General features: G+C 44.3%; 2 protein-coding genes across 4 annotated transcripts; one reads left to right on the top strand and one right to left on the bottom strand.

The window, feature by feature from the left end:
- Window positions 1-1904: 1904 nt before the first annotated feature.
- Window positions 1905-6304, bottom strand: LOC109507329 (midnolin). Of its 3 annotated transcripts, none has more exons than XM_019856669.1 (8): window positions 6214-6304; window positions 5008-5163; window positions 4474-4567; window positions 4332-4391; window positions 3773-4216; window positions 3588-3687; window positions 2976-3173; window positions 1905-2630 (listed from the first exon to the last, which is right to left on the bottom strand). In XM_019856669.1, exons 2-8 carry the CDS (start codon window positions 5151-5153, stop codon window positions 2467-2469), a joined length of 1206 nt encoding a protein of 401 aa, XP_019712228.1. In that variant the 5' UTR covers window positions 5154-5163; window positions 6214-6304; the 3' UTR covers window positions 1905-2466. The 3 variants fall into 3 exon arrangements, with proteins under 3 accessions (XP_019712228.1, XP_019712227.1, XP_019712226.1); XM_019856668.1 differs by lacking the exon at window positions 6214-6304 and adding an exon at window positions 6062-6174 and having other exon boundaries at window positions 5008-5169; XM_019856667.1 differs by lacking the exon at window positions 6214-6304 and having other exon boundaries at window positions 5008-5405.
- Window positions 6305-8784: 2480 nt separating this feature from the next.
- On the top strand, window positions 8785-19913 carry cbarpa (CACN subunit beta associated regulatory protein a). The gene is made up of 10 exons (XM_019856661.1): window positions 8785-8865; window positions 11705-11776; window positions 14805-14950; window positions 15411-15472; window positions 15552-15714; window positions 16016-16196; window positions 16295-16408; window positions 16856-17054; window positions 17146-17347; window positions 17840-19913. The coding sequence occupies exons 2-10, from the start codon at window positions 11729-11731 to the stop codon at window positions 19587-19589; spliced, it is 2865 nt and encodes a 954-aa protein (XP_019712220.1). The 5' UTR covers window positions 8785-8865; window positions 11705-11728; the 3' UTR covers window positions 19590-19913.
- Window positions 19914-25466: the final 5553 nt, after the last annotated feature.

Here is a 25466-nt window from a genome sequence, read left to right as displayed (position 1 = left end):
GATTTACAATTATTTCAGTCCCCCCCCCCCGAAAACAACCCCAAATCAAAGCATTGCACAAACGTAGATAAATAACAACAAAGCATTGTAAAAACCCACTCTGTACGGTACACGTATTTGATTTTGTAGAATTAGTACTGATTAAAAAGACGGACGCACTAAAGAAGCAAATAAGAGCAACTACCTTTCGAAGGATGAAGACTTCACGAACAGTTGCGAGGAGCTGCCGAGGGAATGAGGGCGGTAAGAGACCGTGCAAGTGTTTTACTGTGGTGGAGCTCTCCGTGGACCGCTAGGACCAATTGGGGCGGATCACGTGATTCACTAACTCGTCGACTTTGCGATGGCTTTTACTCAGTAAAGCTCACTTCTGCCTTCTCTTTCATATCGCAATGTAGATTTTAAAAATGTAAACCAAATAAATGAGGAGGCTAACAACAATCAGTTGTATCGCCGGTTTGAAAAAAATAATGAAAAAAGCGCCATTACGTTGCTTTGTGGGTCATAATACGCGATTGTGATGTTTTCCCTGTAACGCAGCATGATAAATTCTGACGAAATAAACTCATCCCATCCGTGTTACGTAGATTCCGATTACTTTGCGAAATCTTGTGTATTTCCTGGTTGAGCCTCGTGTTAACATAATCTCAAAAGAACAAAGACGAACGCTAGCTTGATTTTTTTTAATAGGCCAAATCCCGTTTCTTTTTATTCGCACCATCAAAATGCTTTCTGCGTTATAATGTGTGTTTTTATTCAACTATTTCGCATGAATTTAAAAGAATCCGAAGGCAAGCATGCGTGTCACGTGACTGTGCAGGTCATAACGGTCCACGGAGGCAGTCTGCCTCTGGCGCTCTTTGGCGCTGACCTAATGTGACGGAAGTGACGTAACGGCTATTTAAAATGGTTGCTTCCTCTTCACAGCGCCTCCTAAAGGAACTGGGGGTATAATGACAATACAAATCAAACGCTTGGGGAAATATTGAAAATGTTGGAGCCGTTATCTCTGAACGGGGTTATGTGTTTTTGTGTGTTGATTTTAAAAAAAGGAATGTTATAATTGAAATACTATAAATCATTTTAGAAGTTGTGTCTTTAGATGGACAGACAACAGTTTACAGTACATCTGGACATCTTCGAAGAAGATGCTTGCAAACGTTAAAATGCGCTGGAGAATATGTTGGGAAGTACACAAGGACCATATCGCACACTGCAATGTGTTTTCGATAACACCAGCACACACTGATCACCACCAGGTCACAAGTATTTAATACAAGTTCAATCAAGTCGAGCAACATTTTATAACGCCTCTGGCAGGCACTGCTTTCCATTGTTGCTAATCTGCAAACTGAGATTCACCCATTTTATGCTGAGAAATGTTTAGAACAACACAAGCACTGTCTGAGAACGTGCCCGTACTCTGGAAATCGGTGGAGTCTGAGAGCCTCCTGGCTGTCCATTTTTATCCAGAATTAAGAGGAAGTAGAATGTTGCGGAAAGGTGAGCTAAGCAGAAAGGCGTGTTGTCAAATCAATGATCAAATTACATTTCACATAGAGTGGCTCGATATGTAAATACAGAATGGAGTTGAGCCTGGCAGCACAGTGGGTCAGTGGTTGGCAGGGTTTGAAACTTTGCTCTGGCCTTGTTGTGCAGAGTCTGCATTTTCCCCCTGTGCTTGTGTGGGTTTTCTCCATGTACTCCAGGTTCCTCCCACATTAACCCAAAAATGCATGACAGGTCCACGATCCAATAGTCTGAGTGCAAATAATTGCTTGCAATTGACTGATGACCAGTGTAGCGCGTACATTGCCTCTCGCCCTGAGTAAACTGGGATACACTGCAGATCACCCTCATGAGTATAAACATTTGAGAAAACGGATGGATGGAATTGAGACATATTTTGGTTGATCACTGTTTTTAATGAAATTGGCTACAAGAGTCCACCCGCGTTCAGATTTCAGCAACATGGATGACGAGAGAACACGTCCGGACTTTGTGCTGTCGTGTTGCTATTGAGCAGACCTTTGCATAGACATGATACTCTATGTTTTGACAATACAATCACTTTTTCTGTTGTTGTTTCAGTTCACAGTTAGTTGTGTTTGTTGGATGACCTTGACCGACTGAAGCAGTCTGCAAAAGACTCAAGCTGGTTATAAGGCTGCTACTAAATTGGGTCAAATACCGGTAATGTAAACATTGCCACCTACTGGCCTCTCAGGATAGCAGAAAAAAAAAAAACGAAGCATTAACTTCATACTTTTTTTGAAAAACCTAATTGTATTGCGGGCAACAAGTCTAATGCAATGTGTTCTTTTCAATTATGGATAAGCAAAGGAAGATACGTTGGAATTAAATGACCCAAATTGTGTGTGTGGTTTTTTTTTCACAATTCAATAAACAGCAGCATGTGCACAAGAGATGACGCCCATCGTAACTTCAAGTCCACTCCTCTGGAGATCAGGGCCGATGGTGACGCTGATACGGGTGAGCTGATTGTGAAAAGTGGGAACTTCTGCGAGCTTGCCTGTGATGACGTTGCTGGTCCATCAGAGATTGGACACGCTTTAGCTTGCAGTGCAACGTCTGATTCTCTTCTGACTTTGTGTGGAATCCGCAAGCCTCTTCAGCAATGGATAAAAGACGACAAGGCGATTCAATTCACAGTTTATAGGCTTCCTATGCTGGTCTAAACACGCAAACAGTGATGTCACTGACAACCTCAATTCTAATATTTGCTCCATGACATTGTAATCCCGGTAATTTACTTCTAGAATACTTTTCTCTTCATTTCGTAGTGTTTCTAAATTTGAACTTGTACTTGCAAATTGCTTGTCTTGTTCCGAGTTAACTCATTCACTGCCAATAACAAATACAAGACAAAAATATATGTCACGTGGTAGGGTGAAGAAGAGTCTGAAAATGGCGGTCAGTGAATGAGTTGGAAGTGACAACGTGGCTGAGCTTACCAAGGGCCTCACTGACGGGCTCGACCCTTTGTTTGCAGCTGTGCCCCTGGGCTGTAGGGTCCGAAGCGGGACAAAGGGATGTTAGAGCCCCTTGGTGTTGTGAGGCAGCTCTGAGCAGGTCATCGAGGATCTGCAGAATAACGGCGATGCCGCGGCGGCGATGGCTAACGCCGCTGCGACTGCACGGCGCCAGGGTGCCTGATGGGGAATCAGATCAGGTTACATTAGACATTTGCTGTCATGTGATTTACAGTATTGTTACGGAGCCTAATTAAGAAATGCTTGGCACTTTTAAGATTTCACCAATTTAATTAGAAATTTCAGACACTAATTTTCTATTAATTTTCTGAGTTGTGGGCAAGGTGACTGTGGGCAAGAGACACCCTGGACTGATCGCATGTGTGTGTGTGTGTGTGTGTGTGTGTGTGTGTGTGTGTGTGTGTGTGTGTGTGTGTGTAAATATATATACATATATGAAAAATTCTTTCTATGAAATTTAAAAGATAGTGATTTTCAAGCAATCAAAAATTTGAGTTACAAGCCCCCAATATTTGCACCACACTTCACAAGAAACAGCAGATCATGACCAATTCTTCATCAATCAGGGCTCACCGGAGAAAGTTCCAGAGAAAACCCCTTGAGAGTGACTCTCAAAACTTTCTATGACTGCACCTGGTTGCTTGGTCGGCTCAGCAGAGGATGAGTGAAAAGACTGTTAAAAAAAAAATCAAAAAACAGATTATGAACCATGTCTTTTGTCCAGGGCAGAAAAATGTATACAATCGAACAGGGCTGACCTCTCTAAAGGTGGAGGCAGGTAACGGACTCTGAGGTGCCATCATGGAGTCATTGAAACAAACCGGTGGGGTGACTGGAAGCGGACAAGCGGAGTGCAATGAAGGCGTTAAAAGAGTGGCGGCGTGTGGACGGGAGTGACGGGCAGTTGCTTGGCGGTGGCAGTCCATAGAAGAAACAGCTTGGTCAGATTGCGTGGAGCCGGCGGCGTATGTGACTGGGGGGGAAGAAGATGGCGACGTGGTGGTTGTGTCATTGGGGGAGTAGCTCAAAGCAGATTGGCCTATGTTGACCTGTGGGGGTGGGTTGCTAATAGCCCCCGAGGCTTTGTCCAGCTTCAGCTTAGCCACATCCTGAGCAGACAGCTGCAGCTGCACATGCATTGTGTGGACACCCAGTGCCAGTTTAATGGCCAAAGGTGAACGCCCGGACAGGAAATCGCTGATCTGCGTGAGTGTTGGGAAAGAAACATTGGAAAGTTAGAAAAAGTTGCCACTTTGACCCAGGGACTTCTATATCTAAAGTAGTTGGGAATCACTGCAGTAAAGTCAGCACTTTTACCTCGCATTCCGTTAACCTCTCCAAAACTTCCACCATCCTCTCAACTCTGGCACTAGAAAACTGTGGAGGAAAATTATGAATGAATATGACGTGTCACTAAAAATGTCTGGTCGTGTTTGCTCTCTGTGTTTTGGAAACTTACAAATAAACCAGCTTTGACTACTCCAGGCACCTGTAAAGTCAGTCTGCTGCCATCTGCTACACCCTGCTCCACGAGTTTGCCAGCAATCAATTGCCTATCACAATGCAAGAGGAGACAATATTTTTATATTGTTTAAATGAGGGGGCAAAAGTACTCACACTCCGTACTCAAGTATACAGATGTGTGTGCCACCAAAAAAAAAAAAAAGGCCTCTGGAAAAAGTTCCAAGTACTAAGTCAGGCGGTGCTATCCTACATTAGTCTCTGAAAAACTCACCTCGTTTGTTTTGAGCTATCATTTAACGACGTTAAAGTGAGTTCAGGAGCTCCCATCAGACAAACGTATGCCTTTGCCGCCATCTTGTGGCTTCTACTGGAAAGTATAAACCTTTTTGACACTGTCTTTTTACTTGATTAGTAAAATGCCATCAGAGAAAAAAAATACTCAAGTAACGTACACATACCCGGGGGGAAAAAAAACAGGTTGGATTTCATTACTTTCCACCACGGGCACAAGAAAGTGTCGTAGGCTTACTTGTCTTGGTGCAGCACGATGATTTTGTCTGTGTGTACATTAAGTCGACGAGAGAGCCGCGTCCTCAGCCCGTCCAGAGTCTCCCGTCTGGATACGACCAGCTCCAACTGGCCACCGATGGAGCTGGAGCCGACGATCAGACGCATCGTGGAGCCGCTGTGAATACAGAGAGGACCAACGCCCCCTTGTAAAATACACACTCCAGGCAAGGAATGCAATTGAAATACCCAGTTTAAAAAACAGACACCGCTCTGTGACGTTCCATCAGTATATCATCCCTCAAACTGTTCGACGACTACGGTTTCAGATGAAAGTCAACGTGAGGGAGAAACTGAAGCTAGCACGTGAGTCGTCATCACTAGTCTGTCTGTAACCGTTTTACTAAAACAGAAGACGGTCTTCGGTAAGCCCCGCCCATCCAAACTCACAGCCAATCTAAGAAGGCGTCGTCCAAGACAAACGGCTTCTTTCGAGAAGGTACCGCCCACTTTTGTCCCTCAGGTCGTCATTAGGTGAAGCGCTTCTTTCCAATAAAACACCCCAAATCATAAAAGAAAAAAAAAATTGTAGGACTGGGCGATGCATACAGTATTTTTGGTTCTTGTCATGTTCAAGACTGGATCTTTAAATATGCATTGGAGCATAAAAATATAGATATTGTTTTGTAGCCGACATTCGTTCAATGAAAAAAAAAACAGAAATATGCTAATACTGTATTTAATCCTTATTTAAAATGCCATTTCTTGTCATCTGGTTAGTGTGCGGCCTTATGAGAACCCCAGAAGTGCTGAATAAAAAATGGTGACTCCCTTTGTTTTTAAATTGCTTAGCCCTGATCTGGAGTGGTGGAGATCATGCAACCGCTACACAGAAAAGCAGGTGTGCGAACCAATCGTCCACCGTGCTAACATTGCGAACACAGTTTAAGACCGATATCGCAGCAACGCTGATTATGAAAGTCCTGAGCAGATTAGCTCGACATGGTAACACACAGAATTTGAAATCCGAGTCAGCGTCACATCAGTTGGTGCAAATTATAGAATAACACAACGGCCTCCGTGTATGATGTCCTTGGTAAGAAAACCAATCGGAACACTGCACCGCTGCATTGTCAAACAAGCGTGTTGAGACAGTGAGAACAGGTCTGCTCTTTGGACGGTACAAAACGCATCTCTCATCCCGGCCTTTTTAGTATTCACGTCACACCTCTGGTGCGCAACCGGGCTTCGGGGCTGCCACCTGTCACATGATGCACGGAGGAGAGCACAGCCTGCCAGGGCATAGAAATGCGACTAATACGTGTCTCCTCCCAGGGGCTAAAAATAGGCACACCCACAACACCCCCTCTTTTTCCGGTCTGCGTCACATCTTCACTCGCTCCAACATCGCCTACCCACCGCTCTCATTGTTCACATTCCTATTGCAATCAAGACACTTTGCAATAATTCAAGCCATTGGTATTGCGACGCAGATGAGCGCCTACACACACAATGTGAACAGCATTTTCCTTGCAATGAACTTCGCGCACCAGAGCTCTCTTCTTTTCACTCACTCACTCACTCAAATGCGCACATTTATAGCGTAGCTTGTGAGAAGGGAGGGTTGGGCTACTTTACATTCTCAGTGTCTCGCCAAGAACAATTCCAGTGGATGTCCTTCTCTCCGGTGCATGCATAGACGTAGCTCTGACGTCAGAGCTAATGGAGCAAAAACACACAGACACACGCACGCACGCCCACACACACACGCACGCACGCACACACACACACACACACACACACACACACACACACACACACACACACACACACACACCATGGACACTGTGTTCCTCTTCGCATTCCTCCCACCTCTCCTTGGCCTCAGTTGCCATCATTTCCCAGATGTGTCAAAATCTCTGGCATGTCACACCTCAAGAGTTTGAAAATTCGCATACTGGCCACAATCACACGAAAGAAAGGGGGAAATATTTCAACGTGTATCCTCTAGGATACACAAGAGTTGTGAAAAACACAAAACACAAATGGGCGGCACGGTAGCAAGTGGTTTGCAATTCTGTCTCATAGTTCTGAGGTTGGGAGTTCCAATCTGGGCACTGGCCTTGCTGTTAAGGGTTTGTATGCTCTCCCCTTCTTACATAGCATCACTAAGACTCAAAATTGTACTCTGTGACTGGCTGGCAACCAGTCTTTGGTATATCCCGTCCCTCACCAAAACTCAGCTGCCCACAGCTCGCTCGCATCTTGTCTCCATCAGCACACACATTTATAGTACTTATCTAAAATCTGCCTGAACATAAAGCTATTATTCTATTACGTGAATGGCAACAGATAAACGATCGTGTTAATTTGATCCTCTGCAATCTAGTGAAAGAAGATTTGATGTTTCTGCCTGTCGTTCTACATCACTGGCATGATTGGCATCATAAGTTGAACAAGGGAAGCACAGGCTGAATGGACTCACCCAGAAATTCCACTTTCCCAATTGCAAAAATATATTTTTCACTGAATTCTGGTGTGTGTAGAGCTCCACCTGCCTGGGGCAGTCAAACAAGAAGTAAGTCCAGGTGTTCCTTCATCTTATTTTCCAACCAGTCCAGGTTTGCCTCCACATACTCCATGCAGTAGCTGTCTTCGCCTACTGCCCGAAGAAGGCTGGGATGGGCTCCAGCAACCCCCGCGACCCTTGTGAGGATAAAGCGGGTCAGAAAATGGATGGATGGATGGATTTCATTAATTGTTGCACTACAGTTTTGCACATTGCTGCAGATTTCAAAACCAAATATAATACACGAGATGACACTTTTACAACAATTGTATAGTATACTATTTCATTTTTAAAACTTTTTAGTAGATCTAGATATTAATTTATTATAGTGGTTTATCACTTTGAAATAATATCACCTGTAAATTCACTCATACAGTGTCTTTAAAAAATAATTACACTTTTTTTTTGGAAACAATGAATGGGTTGATCATTAAAGTTATTGGCAGAAATATTATATCGGTCCCCAAACTTAAATGTTTGCCTCATGGCCACAATGGAGGCTTTGGCCGGTCTTGCTGATGGCGCAATACTGCCACTATCTGGTGAAAGTTCAGACTACAACAACGTCTTTGCATGATGACGTTCATCGCTGCTATGACTGATGGAAAAACACGTTGACGTAAATAAATAAAAGACTATAATAAAATAATGCGTCTGAATCAAGTGCACCACATTCGAAGGACCTCCTCTAATCGATTGTAAGACGATGAATGGCAGCAAGCTGTGAATGGAGGGGGCGGGGGGTGTCTTAGGGTGGGCGGGAGAGTTGGGGGGGGGGATGCATGGGGAGTCTCCGCCATCTCGCATCATCATCATCATCATCAAGAGCAGCAGCATCGTCAGGGCTGGTCACGTGGTGCGTCGGAAGCAGCCACGGGCGGGTAGTGTGGGTGTGTCCAATGGCGTGCGCTTTTCATTCATAACTCCTGCACATCTCCAAGCTCCCCCTGATTCAAGGATGCAGACAGGGGCCAGGCTGGACCGAAACCTTCGGCTCGGCGAGTTTCCACGGATCAGCCCCGAGTTCACCGAGGAGGACCCCCACCACCACTATACGACCACCAGCGTTTAGCGCGCGCGCAGGCGAGTAGATGATGATGATTTGATGCTATATAGTTTGATTGCATAAGAAGATAGTGGCGGCTATGCAGTCGTGGCTGATCGCGCGGCACCGTGATTTGTTCCCACGCAGGCGGGCTGGGAGCAGCGGGACATGTGGGACGCGGGAGAGTGGATGAGGATGATGATGAGGGTCTCCGTGCAGTGACAGCCCGGCGGAGGGACGCGGCTTCAACACCTTCTGTTTAGAACGTAAGATGCCACGCGCGCGCGCACACGCACGCTAACAGACGAGATGCATTTTGTGAAAAGTAACTGTAGTGTCTGGATAGCAGCCACCCAATCACACGCACAACTGGTGCAAACACTGGAAGCATCACGAGAGTGCACACCAGTTTTCCCCTAAGCTTTTTTGAGGTACTTGTAATCAAAAGTGTCCTGAAATAATTAGAAGTAATACAAACGGACGTCAACAGGTGGGATTCACATGCAGGGTAATTGTCATTGTACTCTCTGCCATCGAGTGGAAAAGGAATGTCTGTCACTCTGTCACTATGCGTCACTGGCATTGATGGATGATTTCTTAAAAACAAACAAAAACAAACCAAAACAAACAAACAAAAAAAGTTATTTTTGCAAGCTTAATGCTTTTTGCTCAAATTAATTCTTTGTTGAATCATTTTTTAACTGAGTTTGCCATTTTTTTCTGAAATTAAAAAAAAACAAAACAAAAAATTTCTTTTACTTGAAATAGTGAAATTTTTCCTCTGGAAAATGGTGCAAAAACAATAAAAAAAGGGGACATGGATGCTACTTTTACTATTTAAAAAAACCCTCCAAATAAATGACTTGATTCATGTTCAATTTTTTTCCACAAATATTTTTTCCTGATTAATACAAATAGATTTTTTCAAAAACATGACAAAAAAAAAATCAAAAATTTCCTCTGGACCCCCCCCCCCCCCGCCCCCGCACACTCATTATTTGGGGTGTGTGAAATTGTTTGTTTTTTTTTAACACTCTATGCTCACAAGAATTGTACCCTTTTTCTTTTAACAAATTTCATGTTTTGGTTTCTGAACATGACAAAAATCCTACACACAAAAAAAACCCAAAAACTTTATAATTATTATTATTATTATTATATAATCCAAACTATTTTGAATTTTGTGCACATAATGAGCTGCCATTTCTTCCCACGGTTCGTGATAAACTACATCAAAGTGGGCCTTATAATGACACTTAAAAATATTGATAAACCGATATGATCTTTCCATAGAAAAACGAAATGATCCACCGATTCTGACTCATTAACCGGAGTAAGCAGAAAATAGTGAGGGTGTGTGTGTGTGTGTGTGTGTGTGTGTGTGTGTGTGTTTGCTGAGCTCACCATTCTTAACATAGCTACCTTAGCACTGTTGGTACTGTATGTATGAGATATTACATAAAATACCGTCTGAGTCACATGGCTGGACAATGTGCAGCAGCAGTTAGCTCTACGTGTGTGTGTGCGTGTGTGTGTGCGCGCGTACGTGTATCAGGAATGCTACCAAGGAATTGATGTGTACATAATTATGTGATGTGAGCGCTTCTGCCTCATTCTGTCTCACATGCACACAGAAACATCCAAAGGTTCCATTTTAAAGACGGGGATTATTCAACAAAAAAAAAACCCTCTGAAACATCTGCAACACAAAAATATCCGGCCGATCGTTTTACAAAATAGGCGTTTTCGAAAAGCGACAGTATCTCTGCTAATGCACCTGTCTGAGGTTAATCCATTACCTTCACAGCAGCGTGGTCCAAAAACTGATAACGTGTTTTTTTTGGGGGGGGGGTGGGGGGGGGAGTCGGGAGGTCTTAATCCCCCCCTCCCCAACCTTTCTAAAATAGTCATCCATGTGGATGTGTCCAGATGTGATTGTTCGAAAGCCTTTTATTGTAATTATTTGTTGAGCTGGGAATGACTGTAATCAGAGATAACAGCTTTAGAGGAGTGTTGCAGAAAAACAGAAAATCAGTCCCGTAGTTTATGTAATTGCCCTCCGTGTTTATAGCCGCCTGTGCAGGGGATTTTCATCAGACAGTGTTGACATAATCACCCAAAAATGGTTGTAATCCAATCATCCAGGACTCACTGGTCCATCTGCTTGCTGTGATGGCCAACCGAGGTAATCACAAATGTACAGTATGTTGCCGACGGATGCAGGTGCCGCAGAGCAATTAGCGGAAAAGAAAATCTTTTTGCGCAATATTTCCTGGATAAAATGCACACGCAGAGAGCACGCCAGCAATTCGGTCGCCATAGTACTTCAAAATATCGATTTACGACAAAACCTCGAGAGGTGAGGTACGAAAATAAGCAAGCGTTTCACATCGCGTGTTCTACACCCATCCAGTATCAATACAAGGGCCTTTTGCTAATAAAACAGCATCTTAAACTTCTCCTGTAAAAGTTTCACAGGATGGCAGAATACAGAAAAATGGATTGTTGACCACTCCTCTTTGCACAATCTCTCTAAATCAGCCCAAGGAACTGAGTCCTCTCCTCTTTAGCTCGCTCGCCAGGTTCTCAATGGGGGTTGAGGTCTGGGGACTGAGATGGAACATGGTCAAGGCCTGATTCTGTCTGGTGAACCATGTCGACCATTTTCAGGACGAAAGCATGCTTCTGCCATAAAAAAAAAAAAAAAAAAAATCAAGATAATACACTTGAAAGGTTTTTACATATCTGAACCAGAGCTGCCAATAAGTACGAAGGGCGCTGTAGATAAGAAACAGATCCGGATTAGTTAGGTGTGAGCTAAAATACGATATAAACAGGGATTATGCACTCGGCAAATCTGTACACTGTACCAGATACGAGACAGTGTAGGTACGGCAGGAATGGAATACAGCAGATTCTTTCTGCCATCTGTTGTCCTGCCTGTCACGATATGTCCAAATACATCATTCAGAGGCATACAGTCAAATTTCCGGAGCGCCGGAGTGAAACTTGATCACCCGGCGATCCGTCACAATCACATGAACGCAAACAAAATACAGATCAGGTGTTCGTGGACGCTTTTTGACTTTTGGTGGTCTTCCGCAGGCTTCGCCCACGCTGACCTGGACCATGAGCAATGATTCGCCCGCTCTGACAAGTCTGACGGAGAACTCAACAGTGAGTAACCAGCGACGCACGCTCACGCAAACAGCTCATCACGTTGAAGTGAGTCCATGTTAGGGCTTCTTGATCTGTAGTCAAAGCAGATCGAGTACACGTGCTCCCTGACGCACATACGCACACTCGGCGATGAAAGATGTCACTCGAGCTGTGAAGTCAAACAAACACGTTCCATACTGTATTTCCCCGAAGGCCTCGGTGGTATGGAGGCCAGGGCAGCATTTAATGAATAGGAAATAGTACATGCTTGCTGGCCCTGTATGAGCGTGTAGAAAGCACATATTTTCGAGGCAGGATATTTATTTGAAAAGATTTGACGGAGTGCAGCACAGCGCCCTTGTGATTAGCATGTCTCCCTCACGGTTCAAGGTCCATATCTCCTTCATATATGTTTTATCTGTGCTTTCCGGCTATTAGGGAATATAGACTGTCAAGCCTTGGCGCAACATTGAGCAGAAATTGTACCTGGCAAAGGCACTCATTTCTCACAGAATATTTGTGATGGCCATGGCGGCTAATGTTCCGAATTTATTTATTGTTTTTGAATTCTGTTATTTTAGTGGACCAACCTAGACAGCAGCCCCCGTTAGCATGAACATTGGTGCTAACACACGTTTTAAGTGTGCAGCATTTGTACTAGTTCAAAGGTCAGGGGCTGATATTTCAGATGGGAGCAGATAATTAACAGGTTCGTGGGGGGGTGGGGGGGCATGGCTCAGTGGTAGGATGGCATGTATTCTTTATCCTCTGCAAAAAAGACAAATTTCACTGCAGCTCACCAGTGGTGAGCATCTCCATGTGCAGAGTGTCTGAAGCATACTGCCCCCAAGTGGCCAAGGCGTGCACGCCTGATGGAGCTGCACAATCACAATGACTTAATCATGATGGAAAAAAAAGTTTAATTCTTCACAACCTATGATGTTATTTTGGCTTTTTTTTTCATGAAGTACAATATTACAAAGTTCTCTGCTTTGTACGTATTAAAAAATTAAAAATGACAAAACTTAATGTCGTTTTTGCGTGGGGACTAGGATGGATTAATGGAATCTCCATTCCCCAAAAACCCCCTTTTCTTTTAAAAGTATGGACACGTCTGAGCGACTGTAAAATTTTGAAAGGTAATGCGTGCTGTACTAAAATAACCCGACACATTTAGTTGAAGGAATTAGATGACTTCTGCGTTCAGCATGAAAACGAATCAGCCTGACTTGTTAATTCTTGTGCATGTCTTATGTTTTTTTTTTCAGTTTATTATAATAATTATAAATAATACATCATATGAGGGCATTTGGATATGCAGGAGGGGTTGGCTACAATTGGAAGCTAAGAATTCCAAATGATTGATCGATACCCAATTTTGACATCACTTTGCCGCGGTCAGTTTGTCGTACGTGTAATTAGCATATTCCTTGGCGGTGCTCGAAATTTTGCAACACATCCGTCTTGAAGTCGTTCCTCCCCAGTAACCCAGTTACTTGCAGCCTCTTCGGAAAGTGACATCAGAACAGATGCAGGCTACTCGGCTCGCCGCGGGGATTGCTCATGTGCGTCCGCATCCTCCTCGGTTTCCATTTTTAGCCTTCGGAGGCCTCATTTCCCCACTCATTGAGAAGCACTTGAAAATTGAATTATGGGTCTGGCTGACGTTTCGATTAGCGTCCGCGAGGCTCTCGCTCAGCCAAGATGCACAGAGTATTCATCAGAGAGAGCGCTGTCTCTTTGTACGTGTGAGTGTGTCTGGGGATAAGAATCACGGCGAGGAGCTAGCAAATCGTCGGTGTTAATTCTAATCCTTATTAAATCATACGCCGCTTAGCTGACCGACGAATGCTGCAATGAGATTCCGAGCTCAGGAGAAGAATCCATGACTGTACTCGTGCGGCTTGACTAATGCAGTCCCAAAAACAAAAAAGTGTGAGATGACAAGTAAGATGTGTGAGCTGGTCCGATGGTGCTCGACAACAATGACAAAAGGTGTATGTTTTAACAAACACAAATGCAATTAGTTCATTGTGTAACTATGTTACAGTTCTACGCAAAAATAAAGGCAAATGAACATTTGCCTTTATTACGACGCTTCTTTGTGATCTTGCTAGACACTCTGTCAACAAATAAATACAAATGTTTTTTGAAACGGTTCAGCTTTAATCTCCAGACATCCGTTCATTTTTTACTTTGCATCCTGTTAAGCATCTGGGTCAGGGAATTTGGAACCAAGCCCAGCCTACTTTGGGTGAACTCGAATCAAGTGATCCCCGACAGCTTGCTGCAGGAAATGATCCAAATTTAATTCATTGGCCCCAAAATTATTAAAGTGAACAACAGCTTTGTGTTCAACTAAACCGGCCCAGATTTCAAACTGAGTATGTCAATTCATTAGTCCCATGAGACAATATCAGCATTTTTTTTTCCCCCCAGCATAAAGTCGACCCCCATCATGTTCTCAGCTAACCGTTCGCCGATTCATTTATTTATTTTTGCAGCTACCCTTCGTTATTTGCCATTTTTGCGCTCGGGGGCAAAGTGCCGTCTCATACAAAAGTATCGATTTGGCGCCATTTGGTGGCAAGGAACCAAATGAAAGTGAGTTGAGGAGCTTCATGTACACTTGCGATCTGCATTTTTTTTTTTTTCAATTGCGTGCGGATTTTCACTATTCGCGGCAGAGCTTGGTCTTTATGCTATTGATAAAAATGCTAAAAGAATGACGAGGAACAACAGATTTTTCGTGATACGAAAAATAACCACAGAACCATCCAAACTATCCACCATCAACTTCAACGGCACGTTGAGAAATCCAAAATAGGTTTCGAGTGGCATGTTTATGCCAGCATTGACCGTTTCCATCGAGGACGCGCAGGCGTGGATGTCGCAGATACGCCAAGTGCAAAATAGAACGTCTTCATCTTTTTTGGGGAACCAAAATGACAGCGCCAATCAAGTGGAAGTACTCATGCACAGTCGCCGACGAATGAACGAAACGACGAACGAAAGCAGTCCCGTTTTTTTTTTTTTTTGCCACCAGGATGTGCCTCTGTCGGCGGGCCAGGTGGAAAATTATGTGCTGCTCTTGGTGCTGCTGAGTGTTTTCGCCGGGGGGACGCTGGTACTGCTCTCCCTGCTGCTGCTCTTCTGCCACCGCTGTTGCATGGGTGGGCGCCGCTACTCCAGGTGGGTGTTCCACATTTTAGAGTTTCATTTTGACTCGATACCAGGATGAATGGTGAGCAAAACGACACAATGCGGCCGCAACGATTTACTGTACATTCCCAGAAACCTTCCAATATTCACTTTCCATGGGAATTTTTGCCTCTGAAAAGGTGAAAATAATATTCATGGGCCAGTCACGCCCCGATAAGCTGTTTCAATGACAAACTACAGGCTGACCCAATTTCACTTCATTGGCGCGAAAGTGATGACTGTACGACAAATAACGTGTCTTCTTCTATCTTTGCCAGCAACATATAGTGACAGGCAGAACAATTAAGCGCTGTTCCACTAAATGGAATAAAAACACAAAACTCACCAAACTTGGACATGACGTGCTTCTCATTGGATGGCGACAATATTGGAAACGAAGCCAAAACGGGATTCCCAACGGGCGGCGATAAAGCACGTGTGTCCTTTTCAGAGCGAGTGATGACCCTGAGAAGACAAACACCACGTACGTCGACGATTCTCAGCCCACCCAAGGTCAGAGGTCACGCAGTCACCATTTCCACACATTCTCGCTCTTGCCTCGTCACGCCTCTCCCTCCGACGTGTCACTCAGAGATCACCATCCGACTGGATGAAACAGACGCTCTCTCGGCTTCGAGCTGCCACGACGGGGAGTCGGAGAGGTTTGTTTCCACCGGGCTGACGGGCCGCAGAGTCTCCTTCAACGAATCGGCTCTGTACGAACAGGAGAGGATGACAGAGGACAAAGGACGCAGGTGCGCTCCACATCAGCTCTTCTTTTAGAACCACATTTCGGACTGTCTTCTTATTTATTGAGCCGTATTTTAGAAAAATCTCGTGGCATAACGGTAAACAAGAATGTCACAATATGTATGTATATATATTCGTGTCCCCTCCACATACAATTTTACTTGAAGCAAAAAAAATACAACAAGATTACATTATGACTACATTTTTTGTCCTTTTCAAGAATGGGACAGTTTCTCTGGAAAATACAATTAAGATCCATTCGGTTGGGAATCGCTGATTTCAGATGGCCCACCCTTGCATTTTCAGATACACTCTGACCGAGGGGGATTTTCACCACCTGAAAAAAGCTCGTCTGACTCACCTCCACCTGCCACCGGCCCCGTGCGACCTCAAGATCCTCACCATCATGGAATGTGATTCAACTGAGAGCAGTTCCGTCAACATTAGTGAGGCGCCAACTCCCAAACTCCCCCTCACCGTCTACCAGGTCACTCGGATCAAGACACAACACCAATTAGGAGAAGAAAAATCCATTTGAATTCATACAAAATTCTGACGTGAGACTATGTTCTCTTTCTGTGCCAGCCGACTGACAGAAGAGTTTCTGACTGGTTGGGTCAAAGCCTGAGCGGAGGTCTGCCAGGAGACACGCATCACTCCATCGTCCTGGACCAGATTCCTAGACGGGGGTCTCTGACTGTGAGCATCAGCCGTTTGTCATTTAAAAAAAATTCCAAGACTGTATTTCAAATAAAATAAATTGTGAGTTACGCATTTGAGTTCAGTGGAGTCACCGGGAGGGTACGCGTATGGTTGACGTTAGCCACGAAACCGTTCGGTTTCGCGATGATACCAATCGGATCAGGTAAAGATTTTGAAGGGATTTTTTTTCCCCCCTTTCTACCAAATTTGGCCAAAGGTGTATGTTTTCCAAAGTATAATTTGGGAGCTGCTACTTGTGCCATTGGGGCCAAACTAATGTTAGAAGTTAAGGTTAAGCTTTCAAAGAATTTAATCTTGCATTTTAGTGACACTGTGAGATTCTTCACTGCTGAACTCTTCGACCGGCATCATCACGACCATTCACTGCCAATTTAACAAACTTTTAATCCCGAACACCCTCCATCCCTTCATTGTGCCGGTCAGTTGGAGGCTCTCGGGGGCGTGGGAGAGGCCCCGAGTGAACACGTGATGCGAGGAGAGACCACCCGTGTTCCCGGCCAGACTTCAGTTTTACAGTTCTTGTCAAAACTGCGGCGCCACACCAGCCTGGAGGGAGCCGGGCCATATTTCAAGCGATGGAAATTTGACCGGAGCCACCGGGCCGCCAGTCTCGATGCCAAAGGTTTGTAAGGGATTATGACCATTAACGCGATATTGCGAGAAAGCCTTTTGAAAAAGGTGTCATGTATCTTTTGTATGGGATGGTCGACCAGGATCCCCAAAGAGAAGACCCTTCCAGAGGCAGAGAGCTGCAAGTGAAACCACCGATCATACTGAGGATGACTCTTCTCTCCGAAATGGTGCAACTGGGTCTTTCCCGCAAACTCCAAGTCAGACCAGTGGCCTCCAATCTCTGTCCGCTGAGTCTCTGTCTCAACCTTCCATGGGTCACAACACCTCAGTTTTTATCCACAGGTAAATTTGTGTGGAGGTAGGAGCAAGTCACATATGTGCAAGGCATAAGTGAGTCTCAAGTCTGAACATGGGGCTCATCTCTTTATCATCTCATATTGGCAAAAAAGCAAAGTGGGAGGAGGTAGAAATATTTTGCGGTAATGTGGCAATGTATCTCGATCTCCTCCTTTTTATGGAGACTATTAAAGTCATGTAATAAATCAACCGTTTGTGTGGATAAATTTCTACTATCACCACAAATGTTAAGTTTATGCTTCATGTTTCAACTGGGATTAAATTAAAGTGAAAGGCTGTCATTCTTCTTTTTCATCAAAAACAGTCCTTGAATCCAAATGTAACAATCTCCCTCTATGAAATACGTTTGTTGTTCACAACTTTTAGCCAAGCACGTCCCAATTATTAAAAATCGAGTCAAGCCATATGACTCGAGTCACCTCTGCCCCACAGTCTTTGCAGTTTTTGATCAAATAAACGCTTTCTCACTGTGTTCAGGCTAAATCTGGAGGCCGTGGTTGTGGAGGTCAGTGGTCAAAGCAGCAGGACAGAAGAACCACTTTGGCAAACAGATGATTGCTCCAAACAGACACAAAAGAGAATTTCAGGCAACAAATCAGGAGTGGAGGAACGATTAAAAGCAGATGCAGTTACAAGGACAGACAGTGGCAGAGTTGACACCGAACCTCGAGAGGACGACGACTTGTTCGAGCCACCGCAGGAAACAAAAGTTAGTCAATTTGAAGACTCACCCAGGAAAACTCGAGACGGCGCAACATCGGATCGTCGGCAAAATTATGGGAGGGAAGTCGATGAGGAGGAAGAAGCGCTGTTAGAAATTGAGAGTAGACCGAGAGCAGATTCAGGTTCTTCTCTTTCATTTGGGCTTCGGCAGGAGAACTTGGAGGCTCAGCCATCTCTCTACAGAGACATCTGGAGTTTGCGAGCCTCCTTGGAGCAATATGCCTCCTCAGACCAGAGCAGCACAGACCGGGAGTCCATCCGGAGCGATGCAGAAAGCGTCTCGTCACTTGGCTGTGCCGGAACCCGTCCTGGGCAGCTGGACAGCCGCTTGTCCCAAGACCTGGATGATGAACCTGAAGGAGAAGGAGAGGCGATGGAGGGAGGCATCAGAGGCGCATCGGCCGGGGCCAGCGAGATGGGAAGCGGGGTCGACGGAGAAGGGGAGGTGGGTAACCGCAAGCTCCTTCAGATGGATAGCGGCTATGCCTCGATTGAAACGCCATCCAAGGGGCCTGAGGAGATGCGCATTTTTGGGATTCCCGCAGCCCCTCGAGGGAAGACGGCCTCAGAGAGGAGGTTGTTCTTCACAAGCTCAGGGAGAAAAGGTTCCGTGTGCGAGAGTACTGACACCAGATTGTTCCAGGAGGAGCTGGAAGAGGATTTAACTGAAAGCACAGAGGAGAAACACAAGGGTGGTCTCACGCTCCAAGAACCATATCCACTCGTCAAACCAACTCATCCTCAGAAACAAGAACCGCTGTCCCACATCTCATCTCAGCTCTTGAAGCAGACCTCTCAGCCCCCCAGTCTTCATCGACCTCGCCTACACCGCCGCGACTACAGCATTGACGAGAAGACAGACGCGCTTTTCAACGAGTTCCTCCGACACGACCCGAGGTTCGACCAGCCAGATTCGCCATTTCGAACCAGGCATCGATCGAGAGTGCACCTGCGGAAGCAGTGGCAGAGACATAAGCAATACAGCGACCCCGGTTCAGGGGCTGGGGGACGCTACTCGCCGTCTCTGGAGAGGCAGAGGTTTACTCCGCTGCCGAGGGGTGACAGCGCCAGTTACCCTCTGGACACCAGGTACCACAGCACACTGTCGCGCATCGCGAGCGCGGCAGACGAAGAAGCCAGTGAGATCGCGGCCTGCGAGGAGGCGGCCAAAGAGAGCACAGAAGACGCGTCGAGCGACGGAGGCGCCTTGGAGATTACAACCAACGTGACTGTCGGCGGCCAGGATGACAGTCGGCAAACTCCTTCCGATACAAAAAGCACAAGCGGTCAGCAGCCCGCCGCCGGGCCTGCACGCTGCATGGACCCTCAAGTTGACAACAGGAACAACAACAGCAGCCCATCCAGCAGCCTGACGGACAAACTGGCAGCGGCGGTGGAAGAGAGGCTCTACGGCGGCCTGCGGCGAGCCGAGCTCAGCCAGGGAGGAACCGAGAGCGCGGTTGCTGCCTCTCACACCGCCTCGCCTGACCACAGTCCCAAGTAACTTCATCATACGTACCCCAGATTTTCATAGATGAAACCGTTTGGTGAATTAGTCTGACATGTGGCGCATTACAAATACACCGAACCCCTTGTTTCAAGCTGTTTTGTCATTTCCAGCTGGAATTTAGGGTAAAACTGGCACCACAATATTCAACCAAAAACACGTAAATGTATCTAACAAAAGTCCACTAGCTTAATGCTCACATACAGTATAATGCGAAACGTCTTAGACGGGCTTTTGGAAATTAGCATACAGGTTGCAGGAATTTACAGAGGTGGGCATTCGTCAGCACGTTAGTCTGTCGGTGAGCTTTTGTCAGTATTTCAGGCTTGACCAGTCAGTCAAGAGTCGGCCATATGGCGTCGAGAACGGAATTACACGAAGGTACTGCACGCATGACACACAGCCAAATAAATAAAAAACAGTGATTCATACTTTTCGGTCCCACAGACCACAATGACGAGTCCCATAATGTTTTTATTTCACTGATCACCCCGCTGTTTTTTTTTTTTAATTCATCTGAGCGTTTGCTTGCCTGCGTATGACGTGGAAATTATGCTCTCAACACCGATTGGCTTTCGCTGACAAAAGACGGACCGGGCCCATGTGAGTGGGCTTGAAACAATGATGGGAACTTAGTGACAGACTGATGATGCCCACCTCCGGTCATTTTAAACCTTCAAACAGCTATGTGAACACAGACAGAGCAGCAACACATACAAAAAGAGCGTACGTTCTCTCTACAACGAAACTAGAACTCTACAATGAAGCGGGAGGGAACACTGCACCTTACTGATGGCCATCCTCCACCCGCGTTTCCTCTCAGACCTTAACCGCCACTGTGATGCCATGTGCTGTGACATGTGACACCCCTTTTTACCTGCTCAACATATTGCACATAACTTAGCGCCTCCATCTTTAGAAATATTTTGAAACAAATTGTGAGTTTACCGCATGCTACTACTACTATTATTACCTTGTATGTCCGAAACTACGTGTCAGTGAAAGACTGTACCATTTTACACTTTAAAAAAAACAAAAACAAAAAGCACTTTGTTGGGAAGAAACCTCCATGTCACTATTTCTATCATGAAGAACCATATCCTCCGCAAGTGTCCTTGTTTGAGCTTGCATGAAAGGAGTATTTGGCAACGAGGGACTTTTAAACACCACCAAGCAAGGTTTACGCCGCTCTCTAAATAACTAGGGTAAAGAGTGTTTTTGGCACAACGAATGGAATTCGGTGTTGGGTATATGTCTAGTAATAATGGCAGGGAATTCTTTGCGGAGCAAGACCAAAACAATTCATCCCCATTGTGCCGTGGACGTTTTCATTTTCATTATGGGTCAAAACATTAGGTATACCTGCACAATCTAATACTGGTGCTCAAATACGGAGGTGTTTTGCATTCAATACGATTTAATTCAAAAAATCTTATATATTACAATTAACAAATAATTTAATGAAATCAAAACGCCTGAGTTAAAATCTATCTATCCGTACTTATTTTACTAATAAGAGAACACTAACTGATTGTAGGGGGGCGGGGTGATGAAATGAATGCAACAAATGTAACAAACTGTATTACTGGTCTATTTATAATGGCAATGCTTTATAAAAGAATAGACCCCCCTTTATCCACCCTTGAATTGGTACATACTGTAAGTTTCAGTTGCAGCAATTAAAACCAAAATTTTACTATGGAACAAACCATTCACCAGAGTCTTCCTCGGTTTGCACATCGTGCAGTAGAACCTTCCATGTGGAACGTTATCTGTTGTGTGGCATTTTTATTTTATTTTTTTCATGGAATAGGGTCAAATTGCCGCCACCATTAAACTTATTGTAACTGTACCACCCTATTATCCCCACAATTGTCATATGAGCATAAAGTTACCCACTGTGCAAAACAGCCAAAATGAAGCTTGAATGGTGTAATGGAGAAGGAAGACAAAAGCATTTGAATATTTGAATAGCAATACTGGTAACTTGCGATTTAGAGATATTGCTGGAATTGATAAGTGTGTGTCTGTCACATGTTGAGCTTTATATTGTATGTATTGTTTAACAAACCAACATATGTTGTGGAGGGGAAAAAACAGTAATCATGCTTTTCTGGTCATTCCCATACTATGATCAAAGTGTCAATGCAATTGAATGATTTCTATTGCTCATATTGTACCAAGCGGCCATATCATTTCCCACATGCCGCAATAAATTCCATTTCCAGTTCTATGGTTACCCTCATACTTCCAAAAACCTGCATGTCATGTTCACTGAAGACGCCAACATTTTTTTGGTGGATGTGAATGTGAGCGTCCATTTGAGTGCTGTGATTGGCCAGCGACCAGTCCAGGGTGCACCTTGTTTTTCACCCCAAGTCAGCCGGGTAGGCCCAAGCTCTCCTAAGTGTCGCCACAGTTACCTTGCGGTGGGGATACTTTACAACAGTACAGGGTATCAGTGTCTCTTACTGCCCCCAGGTGGCCAAGGCAAGCATAACAGAATAAGCACCACAATTGAAGAAGAAAGTGAGACAAAAATTGATTTAAAAAATACAATTACTGAATGTTTTGATCAAGTATAATATTATAGAGTGCCACTTTGTTTTGTCATAAAAAATGTCATTACAATTTTGTTTTTTGTAGATTCTTTTTATAAGGAGGGGGCAGTTTTTTTTCCATTTCTCTGGAGATGACGAGCACGGTCATGAACTGAATGCCTTAATGGGTACTTAATTACTTGTACTTCATGGCACCTCTGTCGTGTTTTATATATATTTTTGATAGCCACTTAAGCCTACTTGAACATGGGATTGTAATGTTCGGTACGACAGTGGTATTGGAGACATATGATCAGTTTTTTTTTTTTTGGGTGGCACTTGGGCTAACACATTTGAGAAGCACCGCTCTACACATCGGAACACTCCAAAATAGCCACCTCACTACATGTTGGAGAAAGCGCGATTTCAAACAGCCCTTCTCTGTTTCACCTTGGTGACGTACAAAGTGCAGCACTCTTCCTCCCTCCTTCCCACAAATAGTCGTGACTCACCTGCTCTCTGATGTTCTCCCAGTTGGGGGCTGATGATAGGCTTGGCTTCCAAACGCAGGGGTTGGGGGGGTGATGATGCGGGGCCCCTGTCCATGTGATTAGCACTACACAACACCGCAGCTCCGGGGAGAAGTGCGCAAGAGAAAGGTGAGTGGATGACAGGAATCGCGCTGGTGCGATGGGATTAGACGTTAGCAGGCACTGTCAAACGTTGGTTAATAGAAGATGAGACGTCAGAGACACAATTCAGGGTTTCCTCTCACACAGCCACAACGGAAATGCTCTCATACGCAACTAAAATCCTTTCACAAATCATCACAGGAATGTGCTCATCTACTTATTTTTTTCAGTAGTGTGTGAGCATTCATATGGTGAACTGCAGTTAGTTTCAAGTGTATACGAGTCTGAGCACAGGGGCATAGTCAGAAATATTTCATTGTACAAATTGTATGCTTGTCAGCCCAAACTGTTACGATCTTAATAGAATCAATAGTGAGGAAAAACAAAAGTCATGTCAGTGGTGGGGAAAAAAAAAAATCGGTAAAGTATGAGAGCAGTTCAGTAATGTTTCAATAGTGTGAGCGGGGGGAAATGAGCTTCGGTGTGTGAGCCAAAAACACTTTTCAATAGTGTCAGCGTTTAAGTAGTGTGTGTGTTGTGTGAAAGAGAGAATTTCATTGGTGACCTCATGAAATTCAGGAATGTTTCAGTGGTGCGACAACATTTCAGGAGTGCGAGCTAAAACAACCCCCCAAAACAACTCGTGTATTAATTCAATAGTGTGCGACAAATGTAAGACAAATGTAATCCTGATTTATGTTTAGCTCGATGCATTTCACGCAGTCAATTGGAATTTAAAAAAAAAAAAATCAACAAGACTTTTGGGATATTTTTATATAAATAATTAAAAAATATTCATTGGAAAAACAAAACTCAAGGGGGTAAAAAGCAGAACTCCCCGAACAAGACATCATCCAGTCCGTCCTCGTGCAGCTTTGTACAGCATGCAGGTTGTGTGTTGGTGAAAAAGAGCATCATGACGCAGACTGACGGAAACCCTCTGGAGCATTCACTCAAATGGCCTCGGCATCCAGCTTAAAGTCCACGTACAATGACGCCGTCCAAACTAGCGGACAATTAAGCGTACTAGAACTGCATCTCACGAGTGGTGCTTTTATTCCGCTCATGTATGTCATTTTTGCACATGAGTAGGAGAGCTACATTATGAGTGAGTCAGAAGTGGGCACCGTTGGACTCTACTGCTGCAGCTGTTGTGAAAGCGTTCTATCGATAAAGATGTTTCGTATCTGCATGCTTCAAGAACCATCAGTGACGTGCTGGATTTTAACCAGCATAATTGTCAATAAAACTATAGCAGTTTCCTCACTCGCAACATAGTTGTCCTACTAGTGAGGATCAAAACCATTAAAAAACAAAAAAAAAAACAAAGCAACATAGTTGTCCTACTAGTGAGGATCAAAACCACTTAAAAAAAAAAAAAAAATTCAGTATTGCACGTGGACCTTAAGCTGGACATCAAATCAATGTTTAAGCAGCTTTTCGTCCCTATTGAAAAATAGATTTATCGTATTTGCGTTTCCACTTTTAATATTCTTTCCCCACACACATCACAATGTGCCTTTAAATTGCTATAAGGTTCCGTAAAAACAAAAAGGTAGTCAAAAGCCACTTATACAGATTTCGCAAACACCTTAAAAAAAACAAAAAACAAAAAAACCCCAAAAACTGCACCTTTAAGAGGAGCTTGTGAACCGGAGTCGTTTTAATGCCGTCCCGTGTCAACGCCATCCTGGCAATCTTGGCTGCGCTTGCAACTTGCCCCACTCGGTGGAGAAACATCCCTTTCACGCTACTCCCACTCTGAGGATCTGCTACACAGCGGCAAAGATGAAACATGAACGACGGGTTGTGTCAAAGTCCAGTGCAACATTTGGGCCCTCACCAGAGGGAAGACAGCACGACCAAGTGTGACGTCGGGAGATTGAGGGAGTGACAACGTGCAAGAGGAAAATCGACCACCGTTGCCGATTGCTTTTGCTCCAATCTTTGAGGTGTCCTTTAGGGCTTGGCTTCCCGGTAATTTCCAGAAAGCTGGAAATGTTCCATGAGAATTTGCTAAATTAAAGGATGGATCTTAATAGGGAACTAGAAGACAGCTTTGGGGAAAAAAAAAATTAAAATCGAGACTCCTGAAAAATGACTTTTTTTTTTGAAGGACAGTTATGTTCCTGTGACTCAAGTGGCATGCATGACTTCACTCCCTCTTTTTTTTTTTTTTTTTTTTTTAAAGGACAGTCGTGTTCCTGTGACTCAAGTGGCATGCATGACCTTGCTCCCAAATTCAAACAGTCATTACAAATGACAAAATACTGCCTCCAACCTCCCAAAAAGACCAGTGGTTTTTTGGGGGGTCTCGTTTTCCACCACTCCAGAGATTTCAGCAAAATCCTGACAACCACCACCAGTTTTGAGTGATGTAATGTTCACACTCCCACCAGACATAGTTTGTACAACTTCACATGTGCTGCAAGTAAGGATCATTTTCATCGATGAATTTGTGGTCATAACCCTGAACATATGTAACACTATACCATCAGTAACAAGTCATACAATGTTGATCATTGTGATGGGAAATGTCTTATTTTGAGAGAAAAAAAAACCAATCTGCTTTTATGGAGGATGAGAAAAACTACAGAATATTTACTTGAGGTTGAAACTGGGATTTGGACACTTAAGATCTCAGACAATTATCCAAATAATTCTTTGTGACAAACGATTGGTCATGTTTTATGTTGTATCGT

The sequence above is a fragment of the Hippocampus comes genome, unplaced genomic scaffold, assembly GCF_001891065.2.
Source record: "Hippocampus comes isolate QL1 unplaced genomic scaffold, H_comes_QL1_v1.1 scaffold105, whole genome shotgun sequence".
Taxonomy (NCBI): Eukaryota; Metazoa; Chordata; class Actinopteri; order Syngnathiformes; family Syngnathidae; genus Hippocampus; species Hippocampus comes.
This window is presented reverse-complemented; position numbering and strand designations above follow the sequence as displayed.

Bases quoted from the DNA above. Each gene is read 5' to 3' on its own strand.
- LOC109507329 (XM_019856669.1), bottom strand. From the start codon at position 5,153: ATGCGTCTGATCGTCGGCTCCAGCTCCATCGGTGGCCAGTTGGAGCTG. The intron at 3,688-3,772 runs GTCAGCCCTGTT...TTTTTTTAACAG, and splicing joins CTGCCTCCACCTTTAGAGAG to TCTTTTCACTCATCCTCTGC. The intron at 3,174-3,587 runs GTGAGCCCTGAT...ATTCCCCATCAG, and splicing joins TTTCTCTGGAACTTTCTCCG to GCACCCTGGCGCCGTGCAGT.
- cbarpa (XM_019856661.1), top strand. From the start codon at position 11,729: ATGAGCAATGATTCGCCCGCTCTGACAAGTCTGACGGAGAACTCAACA. The intron at 14,951-15,410 runs GTGGGTGTTCCA...TGTCCTTTTCAG, and splicing joins GGTGGGCGCCGCTACTCCAG to AGCGAGTGATGACCCTGAGA. The intron at 16,197-16,294 runs GTCACTCGGATC...TTTCTGTGCCAG, and splicing joins TCCCCCTCACCGTCTACCAG to CCGACTGACAGAAGAGTTTC.